This window comes from Bos grunniens, chromosome 29, assembly GCF_055505025.1.
Source record: "Bos grunniens cultivar Pamir isolate PY7600 chromosome 29, Bosgru_T2T1.0, whole genome shotgun sequence".
NCBI classification, from domain to species: Eukaryota; Metazoa; Chordata; class Mammalia; order Artiodactyla; family Bovidae; genus Bos; species Bos grunniens.
This window is the reverse complement of record NC_141193.1, coordinates 14740492-14763099: the sequence shown is the minus strand read 5'-3', so window position 1 is coordinate 14763099 and position 22608 is coordinate 14740492. Positions and strand designations below refer to the sequence as shown.

General features: G+C 49.4%; 1 protein-coding gene across 3 annotated transcripts in view; it reads left to right on the top strand.

The window, feature by feature from the left end:
* Positions 1–3283: 3283 nt before the first annotated feature.
* The window catches only part of ST14 (ST14 transmembrane serine protease matriptase), a 38074-nt gene continuing 18749 nt past the window's right edge, over positions 3284–22608 (top strand). For 2 of the 3 annotated variants that reach the window (XM_086383122.1, XM_086383121.1), the window contains exon 1: positions 3284–3484. In XM_086383122.1, coding sequence (XP_086239248.1) covers positions 3404–3484 — 81 coding nt within the window. In that variant the 5' untranslated portion in view covers positions 3284–3403. Of the gene's footprint in view, positions 3485–15859; positions 15936–22608 lie in introns of all 3 variants that reach the window. The other variant, XM_086383123.1, reaches the window with a different exon arrangement.

Genomic DNA, 22608 nt, shown 5'->3' with positions numbered 1-22608 from the left:
ACAAAAGATGGCAAGAGTGAATGTTGTCATTCCAGGAATCAGCAAACTGAAATGGACTGGAATGGGTGAATTTAACTCAGATGACCATTATATCTACTACTGTGGGCAGGAATCACTCAGAAGAAATGGAGTAGCCATCACGGTCAACAAAAGAGTCTGAAATGCAGTACTTGGATGCAATCTCAAGAACGACAGAATGATCTCTGTTTGTTTCCAAGGCAAACCATTCAATATCACAGTAATCCAAGTCTATGCCCCAACCAGTAATGCTGAAGAAGCTGACGTTGGACGGTTCTATGAAGACCTACAAGACCTTTTAGAACTAACACCCCAAAAAGATGTCCTTTTCATTATAGGGGACTGGAATGCAAAAGTAGGAAGTCAAGAAACACCTGGAGTAACAGGCAAATTTGGCCTTGGAATATGGAATGAAGCAGGGCAAAGACTAATAGAGTTTTGCCAAGAAAATGCACTGGTCATAACAAACACCCTCTTCCAAAAACACAAGAGAAGACTCTACACATGGACATCACCAAATGGTCAACACCGAAATCAGATTGATTATATTCTTTGCAGCCAAAGATGGAGAAGCTCTATACAGTCAGCAAAAACAAGACCAGGAGCTGACTGTGGCTCAGACCATGAACTCCTTATTGCCAAATTCAGACTTAAATTGAAGGAAGTAGGGAAAACCACTAGATCATTCAGGTATGACCTAAATCAAACCCCTTATGATTATACAGTGGAAGTGAGAAATAGATTTAAGGGCCTAGATCTGATAGATAGAGTGTCTGATGAACTATGGAATGAGGTTCGTGACATTGTACAGGAGACAGGGATCAAGACCATTCCCATGGAAAAGAAATGCAAAAAAGCAAAATGGCTGTCTGGGGAGGCCTTACAAATAGCTGTGAAAAGAAGAGAAGCGAAAAGCAACGGAGAAAAGGAAAGATATAAACATCTGAATGCAGAGTTCCAAAGAATAGCAAGAAGAGATAAGAAAGCCTTCTTCAGCGATCAATGCAAAGAAATAGAGGAAAACAACAGAATGGGAAAAACTAGAGATCTCTTCAAGAAAATCAGAGATACCAAAGGAACATTTCATGCAAAGATGGGCTCGATAAAGGACAGAAAAGGTATGGACCTAACAGAAGCAGAAGATATTAAGAAGAGATGGCAAGAATACACAGAAGAACTGTACAAAAAAGACCTTCACGACCCAAATAATCACGATGGTGTGATCACTGACCTAGAGCCAGACATCCTGGAATGTGAAGTCAAGTGGGCCTTAGAAAGCATCACTACAAACAAAGCTAGTGGAGGTGATGGAATTCCAGTTGAGCTGTTCCAAATTCTGAAAGATGATGCTGTGAAAGTGCTGCACTCAATATGCCAGCAAATTTGGAAAACTCAGCAGTGGCCACAGGACTGGAAAAGGTCAGTTTTCATTCCAATCCCAAAGAAAGGCAATGCCAAGGAATGCTCAAACTACCGCACAATTGCACTCATCTCACAAGCTAGTAAAGTAATTCTCAAAACTCTCCAAGCCAGGCTTCAGCAATATGTGAACTGTGAACTTCCTGATGTTTAAGCTGGTTTTAGAAAAGGCAGAGGAACCAAAGATCAAATTGCCAACATATGCTGGATCATGGAAAAAGCAAGAGAGTTCCAGAAAAAGATCTATTTCTGCTTTATTGACTATGCCAAAGCCTTTGACTGTGTGCATCACAAGAAACTATGGAAAATTCTGAAAGAGATGGGAATACCAGACCACCTGATCTGCCTCTTGAGAAATTTGTATGCAGGTCAGGAAGCAACAGTTAGAACTGGACATGGAACAACAGACTGGTTCCAAATAGGAAAAGGAGTTCGTCAAGGCTGTATATTGTCACCCTGTTTATTTAACTTATATGCAGAGTACATCATGAGAAACACTGGGCTGGAAGAAACACAAGCTGGAATCAAGATTGCCGGGAGAAATATCAACCACCTCAGATATGCAGATGACACCACCCTTATGGCAGAAAGTGAAGAGGAACTCAAAAGCCTCTTGATGAAAGTGAAAGTGGAGAGTGAAAAAGTTGGCTTAAAGCTCAACATTCAGAAAACGAAGATCATGGCATCCGGTCCCATCACTTCATGGGAAATAGATGGGGAAACAGTGGAAACAGTGTCAGACTTTATTTTTCTGGGCTCCAAAATCACTGCAGATGGTGACTGCAGCCATGAAATTAAAAGACGCTTACTCCTTGGAAGGAAAGTTATGACCAACCTAGATAGCATGTTCAAAAGCAGAGACATTATTACTTTGCCAACAAAGGTTCGTCTAGTCAAGGCTATGGTTTTTCCTGTGGTCATGTATGGATGTGAGAGTTGGACTGTGAAGAAGGCTGAGCGCTGAAGAATTGATGCTTTTGAACTGTGGTGTTGGAGAAGACTCTTGAGAGTCCCTTGGACTGCAAGGAGATCCAACCAGTCCATTCTGAAGGAGATCAGCCCTGGGATTTCTTTGGAAGGAATGATTCTAAAGCTGAAACTCTAGTACTTTGGCCACCTCATGTGAAGAGTTGACTCATTGGAAAAGTCTCTGATGCTGGGAGGGATTGGGGGCAGGAGGAGAAGGGGACGACAGAGGATGAGATGGCTGGATGGAATCACCGACTCGATGGACGTGAGTCTGAGTGAACTCCGGGAGCTGGTGATGGACAGGGAGGCCTGGCTTGCTGCGATTCATGGGGTCGCAAAGAGTCGGACACGACTCAGCGACTGATCTGATCTGGAGGGGTTCTACGTGGGACCTGGATGTGGAGCTAGGTGGGGAGAGTTTGAAGATGGAGGGAGGCAGGGACGGAGAGAAATCGTGGTGGGCCTCCGAGAGGCGGCTGGGAGGCTGTCTTCCAGCGGAAAGGGCCACTTGTAGGCGAGGAGGAGGGCAGGGCGGTTGTTTCGCCATCACTCGATCCTTCCCGCAGCCTCTTCGGTGCGGGGCACAGTGCGAGCCGAGGGCCACCACGGGGCAGGTAGTCAGCCTGGCGGCTCCACCACCTTCAGGAGGTGGCGGTGCTTCCCGGTTCCCCAGGGGAGGAGGCAGCCGCGAGCCCGGTGGGTGGGGGCGGAGATGGGGTGGGGGCAAGGAAAGGGGGAGGGGAGGGGGCAGAGATGGGGCAGGAGTGGGGAGGGGCGGGGGCGAGGGTGGGGAGGGCACCGGCCGAGAAGGTGCGGCGGCGCGGCGGTCGGGGCGGGGCGATCCGGGAGCCACACCCTGAAACTACCTGCGCGCGACAGGAAGGGCCGGGCAGAGCCTAGGCGGCCGGAGCGCTGGGCCTGCGATCTGAACGAGGCCAGTCCCGCGCCCCGGCCCCGGCCCCCCGGCGATGGCTAGAGCCCCACGGCTTCCGGGACCATGAAGAGCGAGCGGGCGCGCAGGGGCGCAGGCGGCTCCGGTGACCTCGGCGCTGGATTCAAGTACACCTTGCGGCCGGAGGTGGGCGGCGCGGGCGCCGTCGAGGCGGGACGCGCGGGGGGTCGGGGGGCTCCGAGGGGCGGCCGGGGGGCCAGGGAATCGGGGGGTGGGAATCGGGGGGTGTTTGGGCGCTGGGGGGACCAGGGGGACCGGGGAACCGGCAGCGCCGCGCTTGTCTCGGCCGAGGGAGCCGCTGCGCTGCCGGTTTGTGGCCGCGGCGCCGGCCCGACAGGTGGAATTTCCTGCTTGGCGGGTGCCTGGCCGGACCTTCGGCTCAGCCCCGCGGTCCCCTACCCCGGCCCTCTCCCCGACCCCAACCCCGGGCAGTTCCCTGGCCTGGAAGTGGGCTCGTCTCGGCACCTGGTTATCTCCGCGCTGTCCCTGCGCCTCGGTAAGGAAGCCGCGGCGCAGGCTGTGAGCGGGGCTTTGGGCCGGGGAGGGAAGTTTCCAGGCGGCTCTGGCGTTCTGGAATCCTTGGTCTCTGCGGGAATTTGCTCTTGTCTTGCTGGTCAGAAGGCATCTGAGCCCCGCCTGGCAGAGGGCAATCGGGAGCCCGGAACTTCGGTTGCCATAGAACCTGGAGTTTAGGACTCCAGGGTGGGGCTTGGTTGGTCTTCTCGGAAGGCGGATGGAGGCCTTTGGGAAGGAAGTGGGAACCTGTGTCTGGAACCTGTGTCTTGAACCTGTTGGAGACCCTGAAGCAGGGAGCTCTCGTTTGGCGGAAAGAATCTTTGTTGCTGTTGTTCAGTCGCTCAGCCCTGTCCCGCTCAGTCGTGTCTGACTCTTTGCGACCCCATGCACTGCAGGTCTCCAGGCTTCCCTGTCCTTCACCATCTCCTGGAGTTTGCTCAAACTCATGTCCATTGGATTGGTGATGTCATCCAACCATCTCATCCTCTGTCGCCCCCTCTTCTCCTTCTGCCTTCAATCTTTCCCAGCCTCAGGGGCTTTTCTAATGAGTTGGGAACTTGAAAACATTAAATCTTACCACAGAGAGTGGAAATGGATTGTTAGTTTCTTAACTGATGGCAGTAAAAGGGCACCCTAGGTGGCAGTGCCCAGGCAGGACTGGCAGCCAGGCCTCCACCTCCTTGTAGTGGGGCCCCCAGCATCCCCTGCACACCAGGTCACCAGCACTGAGGGCTGCTGAGACGTGGGGCTCTGCAAACATGGGCCGGTCCTCCTCTCCCCCGAGATCCTGGGGCCACAGAGTGAGCTCCTCTACTGGCCTGCACTCCGTGGTTGGGCCCACATCGGGCCTGATTTGGGAGGTCTCACAGACCAATCTGTTTCTCCAGTGGCATGTAGACTGAGGGAGCTTGCCAAAGACTAGATTCTGGGTCTGCCCTGGTGCTCTGAGCCACCAATCACAACTGAGGTGGGCACTCTTTTCTCCACTTGTCCACCCTGTGCGGGAGGAAGCAGGACTCAGCACCCAGTCTGGAGGCTGGGGTCTGTGGCCAGTTGTCTGCGCTGCTGGCGGCGGATGTTTCCTTCCCGTAATTCCCGTGTTTGCGAATCCCTGATAATTGCCTGTTAGAGGAGCTCTAGAGTCCTGCCTTCTCAGCAGAGAGCCCGCTGTCTGGTGGTGTTATTTCAGGACTGTTTTTTCTTCCCTCCTTCTTCCTCACTTCCCTTTCAGGGACCCTCTCCAGCTGACACTGCCCACATGCCACACTGGCCTTTGAGCTCCCATGGCCACCCGTCAGCCCTCACTTCCTTCCTCTTTGGTCCCTCCTCATTTCTCACCTTCCGTGAAGCTCATCATTCTCCACGCCAGTTCTGCCATTTTCTCCCACGTGGATCACTGCATCTTTCCTCCTGCCAAGCTCCTTGGAACCAGCAGTATGGTGTCCTGGTCTTGGGCTGGGCGCTCAAAGACAAATTAGATCTGGTTATTTCCCTGGAGGCCCTTATGCTCTTGAGAGCCATGCTAAGAGATGTGCATGAAAATTAGACATGACTCTGGGCTCCCCTGGTGGCTCAGACAGCAAAGAATCTGCCTACAATGCAGGAAACCCAGGTTCAATCCCTGGGATGGGAAGATCCTTTGGAGAAGGAAATGACTGCCCACTCCAGTATTCTTGCCCAGCAAATCCCATGGACAGAGGAGCCTGGTGGACTATAGTCCATGGAGTTGCAAAGAGTCAGACATGACTGAGCGGTTATTTAACACAGTCCTGAAGGAAGTAGCTTGCTGTGCCCAAAGCTCATTTCAGTTTCTCCAGGAAGTCTCCCCTTGTGCCTTCCTGCTTCATGCTTCCCCAGTTCTCTCACACTCTGATCACCCTGCCATGTTTGCAGCCAGGGTCTGCGGACTCTGCCTCGGCTGTCTTCTGACCAGGAGCGTAGCCGCTGCCCCTGGGTTTGTCCTCTGCGTTAGCAGAGCCAGTCTGGGTCATGCTGAGTCCCTCAGAAGCACTTTTGCTTTTGCGTTCCTTTCTCCTGGCCACTTCCATCCCTTCATGGCAGGAGAAAGGTTCTGTTTGGTGATGCTCGGATCTGGCTGCCTCCTTCCCAAGGCTGATGACTGTGGCCCCAGCGCCCTCCACCTGATCCTATTACTATTCAGTGGGAGGTGGCCATCTTTGTGTTCCCCAGTGTTTGCAGAGACCTGATGTACATGTCCTGTCTGGGGACCATGAGCCCAGCCTGCATGCAAGTAGGGGCACGGATGTCAGTCATCATGGACACTGACGGTAACTGGGAAGCCTGCCTCACTGGCTGTCTTGGCCCCAGTCGAACCTTAGATGGTGATCAGGCAGCTGCTTGGAAGGAGTCCTTGGTTCTTTCTCAAGTCGGTGTTGCCCGGGTGAGACTCAGTGTCCCCTCGGCATGCGGAGACCAGGATTAGGAGAGCAGATTTGGTGGGGTCAAAATCAGATGTCTCAGGGGCCAGGCTCTGCAGCTCTGGCTATTCTCAGGGTCTCCTCTCTTTGTTAGTTGGTCATCCACATGACAGATAGTTATTGGGGGCCCGTCGACAGAGCAAGTGTCCTGAGGGAGAGCCCAGCCACACAATCTCTGCCTTCAGGGACCGCCCAGTAGGGTGTAGCGCTGTTATTGTTTCAGTTGCTGACTTGTGTCTGATTCTGCGATTCCATGGACCGCAGCACACCAGGCTCCTCTGTCATTCACTGTGTGCCAGAGTTTGCTCAAACTCATGTCCATTGAGTTGGTGATGCCATAGTGTAGCATAGAGATATTTGATTCTTCATGGTAAGAACTGGGTTCTGGAGAAGCTGGGGGGCCACTTAGGAGGGGTGTCTGACTCAGGCTTGAAGGACCAGGGTAGGTGAATTATAGCCAGAGCCACCTGTGACGTGGTGACAGCAATATTTAATGTGGAGCCAAGACCTGATGCCACTGCTTTCCCTCCAGGTGATCTCAGAGATGTTACCTAATCTTTCTATGCTTCAGTTTCTATGTTATAAGAATGATATGTATGTTACAGGCTTGTTGCACAGATTTAAAGGGATAATTTACATGCAAGCCTTTTATAAGGTTCAGCCTGGTGTACAGGTTTGTGGCCTGTCTCTGGAACACAGGGAATGTCCCCCCAGTGATGGAGACCCTCTTCCAGTCTTTATTTCTCCTCCCTTTACTTGGCTTCTATGAACAAGGTCCTCCTGGGAAGGGGAAATGGTGCTGAGACTGGCTACTCGACCCTTTCTGCCTCCTACCACACAAAACAGAACTGTAAGCACTTCCTTCTTTCTCGGTTCTGTGCTGGCCCCTCCGGAAGGGGAAGGCCCTGTGCTGAGAAGTGTGTGCTGTGGGGGGTTGGCGGGGTACTGAGACCTGGGTGCTGTGAATGGACAGGAAGCCTGTGTTCCTCAGCTCTTACCCAGCCTTCCCTCCACCTCGGTCCTGGGAAGACCTGGAAATCCATGGCCTTCATTCAGAACACGGGAAAACTGAGGGTAAGAGAAGATGACACTAGCTTGACAGCTGCCCAAGGAAGAAGGCTGTGTCGCCTGCAAACCCCTGGGAGTCTCCATGAGCTGGCTCCTTGGTGGGGGTGCATCTCATCACAGCCCCCTTCCTCCACCTTTCGCGGCCAGCTGTGGTCTGTGGCTGCCGTGGTTCTGGAGTTCCTCTGGTGCCATCTCCTTCTCTGGCCTGTGGTTCTGCCCAGGCTATTGGCTCATGTCTCCTAAAAGAGAAAGTCTATTCTTAGAAAAGTGGTGACTGTGTGACAAGCCCCCAAGGAGCCCAGGTCCCAAAGATGTGGCTTCTGGCCACATGCATGCTGCTGGAGTGTTCAGAATACTAATCATTGCCGAGTTTATTGAGCATGGACCATGTATTATACCTCTTAGCATCAGTACTATTATTATCCTTTTATAAGTGAAGGAAGTGGAGCGCAGAGAGGCTAAGTAACTTGCCTGAGGTCACAGAGCGAAACAATGGTGAGATCAGGATTTGAACCCAAGCCAGGCTGGCATTGCTGTATTCCACTTGGACTGCCTTAGTGAAATACAGGGCTAGTAGCCCAGTGGGCTCAGAAAGGGATGAAGCACTAAGGGTGAGGGCTGATTTGATTTGGTAAGAAAATGGATTTTTCTTCTTGGGACTTTCTGGGACTGAACACATTTATAATAACCATTTGGTAGTACAGGAAGGGTCACTGGGAACTTCTGAGAGGCTCATGGAACTCTCACCCGGGCTGGCAGTGGTGAGAAGAGTGTTTGGGGTTTGCTCAATGTTTGTGGGCAGTATTTGCCCTTTTTTCTTTGCTAAGAACTTTTCTAGAAGCAGATTCCTACTGAGAATTCCATCTTGGAAGCTCACGTTTTCAGAATTTGCTTGTTCTTCTACGCTTAGCAACAGAATTTAGAACCCTTGTGATGGTTGACTAACGGCTCAGAATCTTGGATCCTTTGTTCTCTTGAGTTGGTGGTGATGGTGGTGAACGGTGAAGAATAGGATGACAGTCATTACTACCCATCACTAAATACGAACACTTTGGTTTATTCTTTCTTATCCTCACAGCAACCATAGGAGAAAAATGCCTAATTTATAGATGACCATGTGTATTCAGTTGCTCAGTCGTGTCTGATTCTTTGTGACCCCATGGACTGTAGCCCACCAGGCTCCTCTGTCCATGGGAGTCTCCAAGGAAGAATATTGGAGTGGATTGCCATCTCCTCCTCCAGGGGATCTTCCCCACCAGGGATCAAATCTGTGTGTCTTGTGTCTCCTGCCTTGGGAGGTGAATTGTTTACCACTGCGCCACCTGGGAAGCCCCTACAGATGACAGTACTGAGATTCAAAAGGTTTTCATAATGGCCCAGTCCCAAAGAAAGGCAATGCCAAAGAATGTTCAAACTACCGCACAATTGCAATCATCTCACATGCTAGCAAAGTAATGCTCAAAATTCTCCAAGCCAGGCTTCAACAGTACGTGAAGTGTGAACTTCTGAATGTTCAAGCTGGATTTAGAAAAGGCAGAGGAACCAGAGATCAAATTGCCAACATCTGCTGGATCATTGAAAAAGCAAGAAAGTTCCAGGAAAACATCTACTTCTGCTTTATTGATTGCGCCAAAGCCTTTGATTGTGTAGATCACAACAAACTGTGAAAAATTCTTCAAGGGATGGGAATACCAGACCACCTTTCCTGCCTCCTGAGAAATTTGTATGCAACTCACAAAGCAACAGTTAGAACCGGACATGGAACAGACTGGTTCCCAATTAGGAAAGGAGTAAGTCAAGGCTGTATATTGTCACCCTGCATATTTAACTTATATACAGAGTACATCATGCGAAATGCTGGGCTAGATGACGCACATGTTCGAATCAAGATTGCCAGGAGAAATATCAACCTCAGATGTGCAGATGATACCACTCTAATGGCAGAAAGTGAAGAGGAACTAAAGAAACTCTTGATGAAGGTGAAAGAGGAGAGTGAAAAAGCTGACTTAAAACTCAACATTCAAAAACCGAAGATCGTGGCATCCAGTCCTATCAAACAGATGGGGAAACAATGGAAACAGTGAGACACTATTTTTGGGGGCTCCAGAATCACTGCAGCCATGGTGACTGCAGCCATGAATTTAAAAAACACTTGCTCCTTGGAAGAAAAGCTATGACCAACCTAGAAAGCATATTAAAAAGCAGAGATATTACTTTGCCGACAAAGGTCTGTCTAGTCAAAGCTATGGTTTTTCTAGTAGTCATGTATGGATGTGAGAGTTGGACTGTAAAGAAAGCTGAGTGCTGAAGAATTGATACCTTCGAACTGTGGTGTTGGAGAAGACTCTTGAGAGTCCTTTGGACTGCAAGGAGATCCAGCCAGTCCATCCTAAAGGAACTCAGTCCTGAATGTTCATTGGAAGGACTGATGCTGAAGCTGAAACTCCAGTACTTTGGCCACCTGATGGAAAGAACTGACTCATTGGAAAAGACTCTGATGCTGGACAAGATTGAAGGCAGGAGGAGAAGGGGATGACAGAGGATGAGATGGTTGGATGGCATCCCCAACTCAATGGACATGAGTTTGAGCAAGCTCCAGGAGTTGGTGATGGACAGGGAAGCCTGGCGTGCTGCAGTCCATGGGGTCACCAAGAGTCGGACATGACTGAGTGACAGAACTGAACTGAATGGAATGGCTGAAAGGCAGTTAGAGGCAGAGTGAGAGTTCAAACCTAGATCTGTGCGACTTCAAAGTCTACGGCCTTAACCGCAAAGCCATTGTACAATTGTATTCCAAAGGGTGGGTGATTGACGCACATCCCCAGCAAAGCCCTGGGACACGTGGTTGGACAGAGTCCTGAGCCCCAGGTGCCAACATGGGTCCACTGCCGACCTCTCACACCACACCTGACTGGTTTCTCCTTTGATGAGGTTGGTAAACCTCACCTGGTAAACCAGGAGACCAACTGGAGATGATGCTGAAAAATGTAGCTTTTGTTTAGGATATGCATGGTTAAAAATCATTATGGGAATTAAAAAAAAAATTTTTTTTAAATTTATTTATTTTTGGCTGTGCTGGGTCTTCGTTGCTGTGCGGGCTTTTCTCTAGTTGCGGTGAGGGGGGGCTCCTCTTCCTTGCGGCGCACGGATTTCTCATTGCGGTGGCTTCTTTTGTGTGGAGCTCAAGGGCACGTGGGCCTCAGTCGTTTCGACTCCCCGGCTTAGAGCACAGGCTCGGTAGTTGCGGTGCAAGGTCTTAGTTGCTCTGCTGCATGTGGGATCCTCCCTGACCAGGGGTCAAGCCCTGCACTGGCAGGCTGACTCTATACCACTGAGCCGCCAGGGAAGCCCATAATGGGAATTTTAAAATAGAAGAACTTCACCTGCCAGAGGAAACGAATCAGGTTGTTTATGTGTTGCATGCTCTGTGCGGTCTGTGCCATGTACAGGGGTTTACCTAGTGTGTGGTTGTATATGTGCAGTGTATGTTCTGGAAGGCCTCTCAGCCTCCTGTCTGCTGGGCACAGTGGAGGACTGCAGGCTGGAGGAACGGGTGTCTCGCTGCACAGCTGTGCCCAAGAGGGTACCCTCATGCACCCAAGTCGCTCAGGGCGGTGGCCTTGGGGCTGCCCCTGCGTCCTTCCTGTGTCGTTTCTTATATCGAAACAGCTCTGACGTGATCTTGGAGAAATCGTCTCTGTCGGTGGCATCCTACCGGGAGGGAAAGGCCGACACCTGGGATGACTTAATCATGAGTCAGAAGGCCCTGGGCTGCCTGCTGGAGAGGCCGTGCAGAATAGCACTCTGTCCGGCTTTGCTGAGAGCGAGCGCACCACCCTGACTGCCGACGCCAAGCCTTCAGCCTCCCACGGCTGGGACCGAAGGAGTCCAAGGAGCCAGCAGGGCGTCATGGCAGACCCAGAGTTTTGAGTTGACGAAGCCAGGCCTGTAATGTGTCTCCCTAAAATGTCAAGTAAATCTCCCCGCTCCCCAGCTTTTTTACTTGGTCATACTTTAAACAATTATTTTCATATTTTATTTATTTTTGGCCATACCGCACGGCTTGTGGGATCTTAGTACCCTGACCAGGGGTTGAACCCAGGCCCTCAGCAGTGAAAGCGTGCAGTCCTAACTGCTGGAACACCAGGGAATTCTCTAGAGAGGCTTTTTAATATCTTGGTATTGCCTGTGTATATTTTCTATTAAAAAGTTGCTTTCTTTTTTCTGATTATTGAAGTTAGGAAAGGACATTTATTTATTTTTGGCTGTGCGGGTTTTCTCTAGTTGTGGTGAGCAGGGGCTACTCTTCTTGCGGTGTGCAGACTTCTCATTGCGGTGGCTTCTCTTGTTGCAGAACACGGGCTCTAGGGTGAGTGGGATTCAGTAGCACACGTGGGCTCAGTAGTTGTGAACCACAGGGTTAGTTGCTCCACTGCATGTGGGATCTTCCCGGACCAGGGATTGAACCCGTGGATGAAACCTGTGTCTCCTTCATTGGCAGGCAGTTTCTTAACCACTGGACCACCAGGGGTGCCTCAGGACTTTTTTTAAAACTTGAACAATGTAGAAATATACACAGTGAAATTCCTCTGAAATTCTCTCCCCCAGGTTTCATAATCCCTATAGTTTGATTTCTATTCTCCCGGTCTTTTATGCATGAACCAATACTTTTATGCATATTAATATATATGTGTACATGTATTCTTTCCCAAATGGAATCATAATGTTCTTCCTGTTCTGCAGCTAAAGGCATGGTTGTAATGAACTAATTCATCACACATTTATTACAGATCTTTATGCATGCTGGGATTGTGGAACAAGACAGGGCTCCCTCCCGCTCCCCACCTCCATCCTTAAGGAGCAGGTGGTTGACCTTGAGCGCTGACCAACTGCCCCTGGAGCTGTGCTTGGGACGCTGGGGAGACCAGAAGGGGCAGGGCTTTCCTGGGGAGCGTCTCAGAGGAGGCACCTAAGCGGGAGTTTGGAAGGGTGGGAAGGGCCCAGCACTGACTTTGTTTTTCTTCAGTTAACATTGTATTTTAGAGAGTTTTTTCCCACTCTTTGAAAAACTATTCTTGATTGCTGTGTAAAGTTTCATCCAGTGGATGTGTCATTCTGTATTGTTATTTTATTTGTGGTATTTATGTGTGCTAATTGCCTGTGTTATGGAACAATGAATGGAAACAGAGCCAAGGGGCTAGCGGAAGAAATTGACGAACAGCCCTGACCCATTTGAATTCTGCTGCTGAATTCTGGGTTCCAGGTCTTAACGGGAACATTGCTCCTGTGAAGTGGCACCAGATGACCAGAGGTTTAAACAGTTTGAATGGTTGGTTGAGTTGAGCATTTGAGCTGGACAAAGAGCAGACCCAGAGGAGTGTTTCTGTAGCTGCTTGGAGCTGGAGGAGCTGGGAGGAATCAGGCTGGTTCTATTGCAATGCTAATATCTGGGCTATTGTGATGCCGAGTGCCCTGGGGGAAGGGAGAACTTTGTAATGCTGGCCCTAGCCGAAAAAGCTATTTTCCCCAGAAAGGGTGGCCCCCGGGGGATGGGACCGGACACGGATCCGGAGTTCTCTCCTCGCTCTGTCCTTGCACGGGTTGTAGTCGTGGACTGGGGCCTCTCTCTGGTGATGGGACTTTCTTGTTTGCATATTCAGTGCTTTCTCCCAAACTGCTAGATTTGTAGTTGAGCTAATGTTCCTGGCCCTGGAGAAGGAAATGACAACCCGCTCCGGCATTCGTGCCTGGAGAATACCACGGACAGAGGAGCCTGCCGGGCTGCAGTCCATAGGGTTGCAAACAGTCGGAAACGACTGAGCAACTAACACTTTCCCACTTTCACTTTTCTAACATTCCTGGGGCCTTCCTGGTGGCTCAGATGGTAAAGAATTTGCCTGTAATGCAGGAGACTCGTGTTCAATCCCTGCATCAGGAAGATTCCCTGGAGAAGGAAATGTCAGCCCACTCCAGTATTCTTGCCTGGAGAATCCCACGGACAGAGGAGTCTGGTGGGTTACAGTCCGTGGGGTCGAATCCACGCCTGCTGCGCTGAAAGCGAGGAGTCTTAACCACTGGACTGCCAGGGAAGTCTTGGTTCAGAATCCTGACTGTTGGTACACAGACATATACATACACAGACATACACCAGTGATAAAATCTTATGGAACTTATTATAATGAGTACAAGTAAAATGGGAAAGTTGAATCAGATCTGTGGGTTATAACAGTGTCGTAGTGTTATAGTCTTATGAGATGTTACCGTTGAGGGAGACTGGGTGAAGCGTACAAGGGATCTTGGTATTATTTCTTACGATTGCATTTGAATTTACAGTGATCTCAACAAAAGTGTTAACGACTAAAAAAGCACTATCCCATGAAACTGGAATGTGGGCTCAGTGAGAAAAAAGAAGAAAGATGAAAAGAAATTACACATTGCTGCTTTAACCTCAGTCTTCAGTTTCTCCTTCGTTAGCTTCTTAGTCTTGTTAGTTTCTTGGTTTCTTGTTCAGTTTCTTTCTGGTTCAGCTTCTGGGGCAATGTGCCTGGTTTTGCCCCTGCAGGCAGATACTTCTGCTCCCGGTCAGGTGACAGGAGAAAGGTGGATGTGGCTGGGCCCAGAAGAGGGTTTCTGACCAAAAAGGACACAGTGAGGGCAAAGTTTGTGGGATCAAAGAGACTGGCTGTATTGAGGGGTGCTGCTCTGTTATGAATCTTGGAGCCCATCTGAGATAGAATTCTCTGCTTAGAATAACAAAAGAGGGGGAGCATTTAAATGAGGACTGGGAGAGGAAGAGACCAGGAGGGTCTAAAGTTAGATGCTGAAGGTATAGCACGTGACGGGGTGGCTGACACCAGAGAGCTTGGCGAGCTGTCAGCTGATCCCTGGGGTGTAGACTGAGCTTTCTCTCCCCTTCCCGGAGAGTGGAGACAAGTCTGGAAAGTTCCCTGGGCCTTGGAACCTGTCTTGGGTAAGCTACTTAATTCTGGCTGTGAAGAACGAAGTCCTTCAGTCAGTCTGTCAGTCAGGTTCTAACCCTGGGCAAAGTCAAGGGTAGAGGGTGTGGGGGAGAGAAGCAGTAGAAAGAGGAAACTGGGACGCCTGACCTCCCAGGACTGCCTGTCTGCCCGCTGTGCCCTGGGGATATCATTGATGCCAAGGGTCTAAGGGAGGAGAGGTCCCAGGGACAAAGACTGTGGACTGAGGTGGTCCACAGACACTTCCTGGAGGGGCTGGGCCCTGGCTTTGTCCTCGGGGACACATTGGGCTTCAGAGGTGGTGATGTGAGCCGAGCCTTTCACAGTGGTGGGGTGGGCACCAACCTACTTCCTCACAGGTCTGGGGGCCGCCTGGCTGAGGACAAGGTTAACACGCCCAGACCAGTATTGGAGGGGTAGAAATCCACCCACCTCGACCGCTCGTAGAAGAAAGAAGAGGCTTGTATCTGCCGAGTCTGGTTGCAGGTGTGTGTGGTCCTGGTGCCACAGTGGTGTGGCCAGCCGGGGCCCTGGGCAGTGCCAGGAATGGGGAGGGGATACAGGCGTGAAACCTGCAGGAGCTGGACGGTGACTGGCAGAGAATCACCAGGTCCTGTGCCCGCAGTGCCCACGGTCGGCTGAGTTAGACTCTGGGAACTTTCTGTCCAGCTCTGACCAGGTGTACGGAGTTTAGGTTTATTTCCTCCAGTGGGAGCCGTTGGCTCTGAGTCAGCTTTCTGTTCTCCTGGATGCCTTGGGGTCACAGATCTGCAGGTAATTCTGGATCCTCTGTAGGGCCCCGCCGCCTCACCCATTTCCTGGCAGGTCAGCAGCTGAGAAAAGTGACCAGGTTGAAAGGGAAGGGTCAGGGGGTCAAGCAACAAGAAGGCAGAGAACTCAGGGAGTCCATCAGCTGCTGACAAGCCTCGGCTGGCAGTGTGTGTCTGCTGGCAGCCTCCGGGACTTCTGGGTGCTACTCATAAGCTGTCGTGGGAGGGCCCTGAGCTTGGGCGCCAAGTCCAGCCCCTCTTGCAGGTACCTTGCATCCCAGGCGATTGCTTAAAATAGGCCGACTGAAACTGACATGACCCAGCTGGCGGGCTCCTCTCACTGAGAGGGGAGGTGGGTGGGTCCAGCCAGCAGCCTCCGGGAAAGGATAGGTGGCCTGGCAGGTACTCTCCAGATCCATTTCCTGAGAATGACCTGGGATGCGGGGTAAGCTTGCAGATCCTGGGGTGGTGCCCCTGCTCCGCAGCATCGGAACCTCCCAGGAGAGGGACCAGGGGATCTGGATGCTGGGCAAGCACTATGCTCCTTTTGCTGGTGTGTTTTAATCATTATTTTTCACACCAGGCAAGTCTGGGAAATGCTAGGGTGGTGCGATTGAGGGGAGCCTCCTGTTCCTTGAGAATCTGGCTTCTTTGGGAAATCAGTTGCCCCAGGGCTGGTGAGTGAGTGGATTCCAACATGGGTGTCTTTTCCCTTCTCCTTTGTTGCTTCAGTCATCCTGTGATGAGCGGATCAAGTGTCCTCTCTGTGCTGGTCATTGTGCGGGGCCGGGACTGCAGTGACCGCAGAGTGAGTGAAGTCCCTTCCCTTGAGAGCCTGCATGTCGGCTGCTTTCTACTTATAGCCGCTTGAATTTTTTTTTTGATGGGTGCTGGTTTTTTAAGATTTATTTATTTATTTTTTGGCTGTGCTGGGTCTTCGTTGCTGCGCCTGGGTTTTTTCTACTTGCAGAGAGCGGGGACTACTCTAGTTGAGGTGCACGGGCTTCTCATTGCAGTGGCTTCTCTGTTCACAGGCTCTAGGGTATGTGGGCTTCAGTAGTTGTGGGCTCGTGGGCTCTAGAGCTTGGGTTCAGGAGTTGTGGCATTCAGACTTAGCTGCCCGATATGGGATCTTCTCGGACCAGGGATCAAACCAGTATGCCTTGCATTGCAAAGTGGATTCTTATCCACTGGACCACCAGGTAAGCCCATGCTGCTGATTAAACTGGAGAGAGCGCATCTAAGTAGGGCCCCTCCTGCCTGGAGACAGGGTCCCTTCATAACTAGCAACTTGAAGAAGGGGCCTTTCTCCAGGTTCACCCCTGGTATCTCAGTGCCACGTATTGTACTGTGCTCAGTATCTCCCAGGGTGACAAATACAGTGTTAGGTTTTGGAATTAACTCCTTGCTCTGTCATCTCTGGTAGCCTTGAGCCATGCTGAGTTTCTAGGGACTCTGGCCAGGATCTAACTTGACCTGGCATTGGGGAGTAGCCAAGAGAGTTATGCTGGCTTTGTCTTTTTCTCTTGAAAATAAAGGCATCTCAAAGTCGCACGAGATGGACCCTCACCTTGGGAAATGATTGCAGGCATGCACACCATGCTTTCTTGTTTGAACCATGTCACGGATATTTTCTGGTTCTCATCATGGAATTGACATCCATCTGGGGCTTCCCTGGTGGTCTAGTTGTTAAGAATCCATGTGCCAATGCTGGGGACACAGGTTCGATCCCTGGTCTGGGAAGATCCTACATGTTGCAGAGCAGCTAACCTGTGTGCTACAACTACTGAGCCCATGCTCTAGAGCCGTGCACCGCCGCTAGAGAGTAGCCACCACCCTCCTCAACTTGAGAGAGCCTGTGTGCAATTAAGACCCAGAACAGTCAAAAATAAAGAAACAAATAACTCTTACAAAAGAATTGAAATCTATCCAACCTGGTGGGTATACTGAGTCACGGAACCTGTGACCAGCAGTTCACGGTGGAGCTGGGAGTGGTGCATGAAGCCAGCCACCCTGTCTAGCCTCAGGTCAGTGTCTGCAGCCAGTGACATCACTTCTGCCCCTTGATCTTGATCCTCAGTTGCAGGAGCACGTCATCAGGCATCACGTGAGGGCATTTCATGGCCCCTCCCAGGACTGCCCGCGACCTCTTAAGCCTCAGCTTCATCCGCTGCCTTCCCAACAGATCACACCCAACCTTGGCCAAATGAGGAACAGTCTTAAAAAGGAGAGCCTGGTGTGACTATTTATTTCTTCTCTGTCTGCTTTGACTGGAATCTCCTGTGGATTTTTGGGTCATTACTGTCCTTTCTGCTGTTTGTAAACACAAGCACTCACCAGTAGCTGTTCTCCCGCAAGGACCGTAATGGGCTGCCAGCTGCAGCTGCTGGCTCTAGATCTGCTGGTCCCTGGAGCCGGTTGGAGAGCCGGCCTGGTGGGCGAGCAGTGGTGCCAGCCCATCCAGGGGCACTCGGGGAACTGGGCAAAGGGTGCTGTCCAGAGGAGGCTTCTGAGGCTGATTTGGACACAGTTTTGCTCGCTAAGCATGTAGCTTTTAGCTCTGGTGAGTCTGGTACTTAACAGGAGTAGGGTGGCCACAAGGGTCTGTTGTTCACTCAGTCGTGTCTAACTCTTTGCGACCCCATGAACTGTAGCCCTCCAGGCTCCTCTGTCCATGGGATTCTCCAGGCAAGAATACTGGAGTGGGTTGCCATTCCCTTCTCCAGGGGATCTTCCCTGATCCAGGAATCGAACCCACATCTCCTGTACTGGCAGGAGGGTTCTTTACCACTGAGCCACCAGGGAAGCCCACAAGGATCTTTCCTATAGCATCAAATAAAATATGCCTTTTCCTTTTTACCTTCTATAAATTTGGTTTTTGGACAATCCCTGACTTTGGGGAGGATAGGCATCATTTGCACTGATGTGCTTTAAACCGGCAGAAAATAGGATATTCTCCAGGGCTTACATGTCTTTCCTCCTTGGTCTTTGGGTGGTACCCCCCGCCTCAATCCCTCCAAGAAGTCGGGTGGACAGGATGGTGATCTGATTTGCCCTGGTGTCCCGCTCCCTGGGTCATCCCTCCAGGAGCTTTGTGTGCACCTGTGAGTCCCTCCGTGTGCACCTATGATGTCTGTCTGTTCTCCAGGAAGTCATTCCTCACTCTCTTGTCTGAGCTGGCCTTGAGCCTCCAGGATCTGACTCAAGCCGGCTGGTGAGAAGAGGCTGTGAGAGTTGTGTGGCCTCTGTTTGTGGTAGGCCAGCACCTGCTTCACAGCACAGCACTGGGTTTTATGTGTGCACCTGCGAACGTGTTTACTTTATGAAAGAGAAAGGAGAGGCCCAGGTGGGCATGCACATCCTCCCGCTTCCATTGGCTCTTTGGCCTGTAGAGGTGGTCGCATGTAGGGAGAAGACTGTGTTTGCCATTGAGCCTGAGCTGGTGGGAACTGCCTGCCTCCTATTTCCCTGGGGGCCTCCCGGTCCCACGCATCTGTAAAACCCCAGCCACAAGGGTTGGTGTGGCTTATCCCTCTTTGTTGTTTTACTGGCTTCACTCCCTTTGTGAAGGGAGACATCACTTTGCCAACAAAGGTCCATAGAGTCAAAGCTATGGTTTTTCCCATAGTCAACGTACAAATGTAAGAGTTGGACCATAAAGAAGGTTGAATGCTGAAGAACTGATGCTTTCGAATTGTGGTGTCGGAGAAGACTCTTGAGAGTCCCTTGGACAACAAGGAGATCCAATTAGTCAATCCTAAAGGAAATCAGTCCTGAATATTCATTGGAAGGACTGAAACTGAAGCTGCAATACTTTGGCCACCTGATGGGAAGAGCTGACTCATTAGAAAAGACCCTGATGCTGGGGAAGATTGAAGGCAAAAGGAGAAAAGGGGGACATAGGTTGAGATGGTTTGATGACATCACCGACTCAGTGGAGATGAGTTTGAGTCAACTCCAGGAGATGCTAAAGGACCGGGAAGCCTGGCGTGCTGCAGTCCATGGGGTCACAAAGAGTCAGACACGACTTAGTGATGAACAGCAGCAGCAACACCTCCCTTGTGACTTTGGACAAGTCACGCCCTGTCTCTCAGCCTCAGTCTCCTTATCAGTAAAATGACTGGGTTAGGCAAGATGATCTCTCATATACCTGAAAGTGGAGCCAAGAGTGGGGTAATAAAAGAAGTCGTCTAGTTACTGATTAAACAGCATTTCTGGGCTGATCGGAGCCCAGGATTTACACTGCAGGGACGAACAGACCTTGGAGCCAGCCCCACCGCCGACACCGTGCTCCGCAGCCAGCCTGGGGTTGCGCCTGGGCTCCACTGTCCATGCTATCAGCCACCTTTCCTTCCCAAGGAGTTGGCTTTCCCGTTTCCCACCTGAGTTTCCCACCCTGAGTTCTGGGTGCTGACCGAGGGAGGCCGAAGATGAAGGTCAAATCTGGAGCGCCACCTCGTGGCTGTGTGATCCCACAAACTCATCATTTTCCCCTGCCTTTCTGTAGAATGGTAGCGAGGATGCCCCTCATGAATGCTTTCAGGGTTGTTGTGGGGCTTGAGTAAGGAAACAGTTGTGAAGTTACCCTGTACGCTGAAAATAAACTGAATAAACTATTATTCTGTTACATTTCTTCCAACACATATAGACATAGACACACAGTTTGCTCAGAGTCTAGATAAAGCCTTACTCTTTTTTCATTTTCCAGTATTATTAGACAACCAAAGACCTTTGGACATTTAAAGCAAACCTGCAACCTAGACGGGCAAAGACATGATTCTGAAGATCATATAAAAACAATCAAGTTGGTATCCTAAGAAAGAACAAGAAGGTGGTGAATTCATAGAATCAAAAAGGCTATGGTTAAAAAAAGAACCATCTAAGAATCACAGTCACTGTTGGAAATGAAATGCATGACTTAAAAAAAAAATTTGTTGTCTTTGCAGTAAATCTCAAGATAAGGTGATGTAAGTCCTTCAGTTTTGTTCTTTTTCAGAGCTTGTTGCATAAGAATTTCAGAAGCAGCTCATCAATTTCTGTCAACAGCCTGCTGAGGTTTTGATCAAGATAGTGCTGATGCTGTAGGCAGCTGAGGCAAATAAGACATCTTAACTATCTTGAGTCTTCCAACCCATGACCATGAAATTTTGCTTGATTCATTTGTATCAATTTTTAGATTCCACATATACGTGATATCATATGGTATTTGTCTTCGTCTGACTTACTTCCCTCGGTATGATAATCCCTAGGTTCATCCATGTTGCTGCAAATGACGATATTTCATTCTTTTTTATGGCCGAGAAATATTCCATTGTATAAATATACCACATCTTCTTTATCCATTCATCTTTGGTCAACATTTAGGTCGTTTCAATATCTTGGCTATTGTGAATAGTGCTGCCCGGAACATAGGGGAACATGTATCTTTTTGAGTTACAGTTTTGTTCAGATATAGGCCCAGGCTTGGGGTTGCTAGATCACATGGCAACTCTGTTTTTAGTGTTTTGAAGAACCTCCATACTGTTTTCAACAGTGGCTGAACCAGTTTACATTCCCACCAACAGTAAGAGGGTTCCCCTTTCTCCACACCTTGTTCAGCGTTTATTATTTGTAGAATTTTTGATGATGGCCATTCTGACCAGTGAATACCTGTGATACCTCACTGTAGTTTTGATTTGCATTTCTCTAATAATTATCTAGGTTGAGCATCGTCTCATGTGCCTGTTGGTCATCTGTATGTCTTCTTTGAAATGGGTGGTTAGGTCTTCTACCCATTTTTCGATTGAGGTGTTTGTTTTTTGTTACTAGGTTGTATGAGCTGTTCGTATATTCTGGAAATGAGGCCCTTGTCGGTCATATCATGCAGTAGAGGATATGCTTTTAAACCTCGGTGTTCTGAAACTTCATCATGATGTATTTTGTTATGTGTGCTTTTTCATTTATCTTTCTCATTATTCATTGAGCCCTTTGAAGAGATACGACTCTCTTTAATGCTTGGAAATATTCTTGTAGAATTTCTCTATCACGTCCGCTGCCAGACTCAGGAATGGGGCTCAGGTATTTATAGAAGATAGAGGTGAGACAGGGAAGGGCATTATTAGAAATCTCCAGAGCCCCACCTCCACTCCAAATAAAAATGCTCCTATCCACACATCCCATAGAAGGGATGGGAAATTGATTTCTCCAGACTCGAGGACACTGGGAGCCAGAGGGCTGCAGTGAAGGCGAAAACAGTTATAGGTCTCTTCTCTCCCATGTTCTGAATGCTAGTGGCTAGGTTTAAATTATCCCATCCTGGAGACTAGAAAATCATTTTCTGCAGTAACCAAGCCATCCCATAGAAAAGATCTACACAGCCTAGCAGTATCCTAGGGAGTGTCCAATAAAGTGTCTGGCTAGTCACTGAATTGTGGCCCAAAGTGAAGCCGCCTCTGGCCGGCCATGTCCACAGAACTTCCAAACAACCTTTAGGACTTCATTCCTGAATTTGAGCAAATAGCCTCATATTCTCAGGCATTTAAGGAAAGCCTTCAACACAAAAGAGAAAATCAATAGCAGTTTCTCTATTGAGAAAAGTTACTCAATAGAAATATCAGGATGAGAAGATTTTTGCATCCAAAAGTCAGAGAACAAGACAGAACTTTTGGAGATGAAAGTTTTGATAGCAGAAATGAAAAAATAGATTAAAAATCAAGATGGATAATAGTAGCAGAGAAAGGATAAATAAAGGATCCATATAGTAGGACTTACAGAAACAGAAAAGAGAAGATAAAGGGGAGGACATAATCTAAAATAATGCAGGAAACTTTGCCAGACTGAAAGATAAGACTTTCCAAGCTCAAAGGGCGGATGGAGAGCTCAGTGTTGTGAAGTTGAAAGACCCAGTTCCAAGCACTTCCTCAGGATTTTCAGAGAAAGACAACAAATTACGAATAAAAAATGATGGATTTGTACTATTATCTTATTTCTGCAAAGCAAAATTAAAAGCTGTAGAACATTGGGGACTTTAAAATTCTAAATGAAAATTATTTGAATTATACCCAGCCCAGACAGTAACAAACACGAGTACGGAGTTAAGGTCCTTCTGAAACATGCAAAGTTGCAAGAAATGTCCCTCTCTAGAAACTACTGAAGTATGTGTCCACCGAAATGAAGTGAGCCAACAGAGGTGAAGACATGGAATCCAGGAAATAGGGGTTTTAATGCAAGAGGGAATTGGAAGTTCCCTGGTAGTCCAGTGGTTAGGACTCAATGCTTTCACTGCCATGACCCTGGGATCAATTCCTGGTTGGGGATATTACCCACCCAACAGGAAGTTGAATTCAGGAACTCCCCAGGGTCACGGTGGTGGGGGAAGTTCCAGACAGCAGCTACGGGAAAGGACAGAGTGCCTCCAGGAAGAAAATGAAATGAGAGGTTCTTCGACAGACTTTATATGTGGAAGGTGAGAAGAACGTTACAGAGCACTTAGATTGTATGGA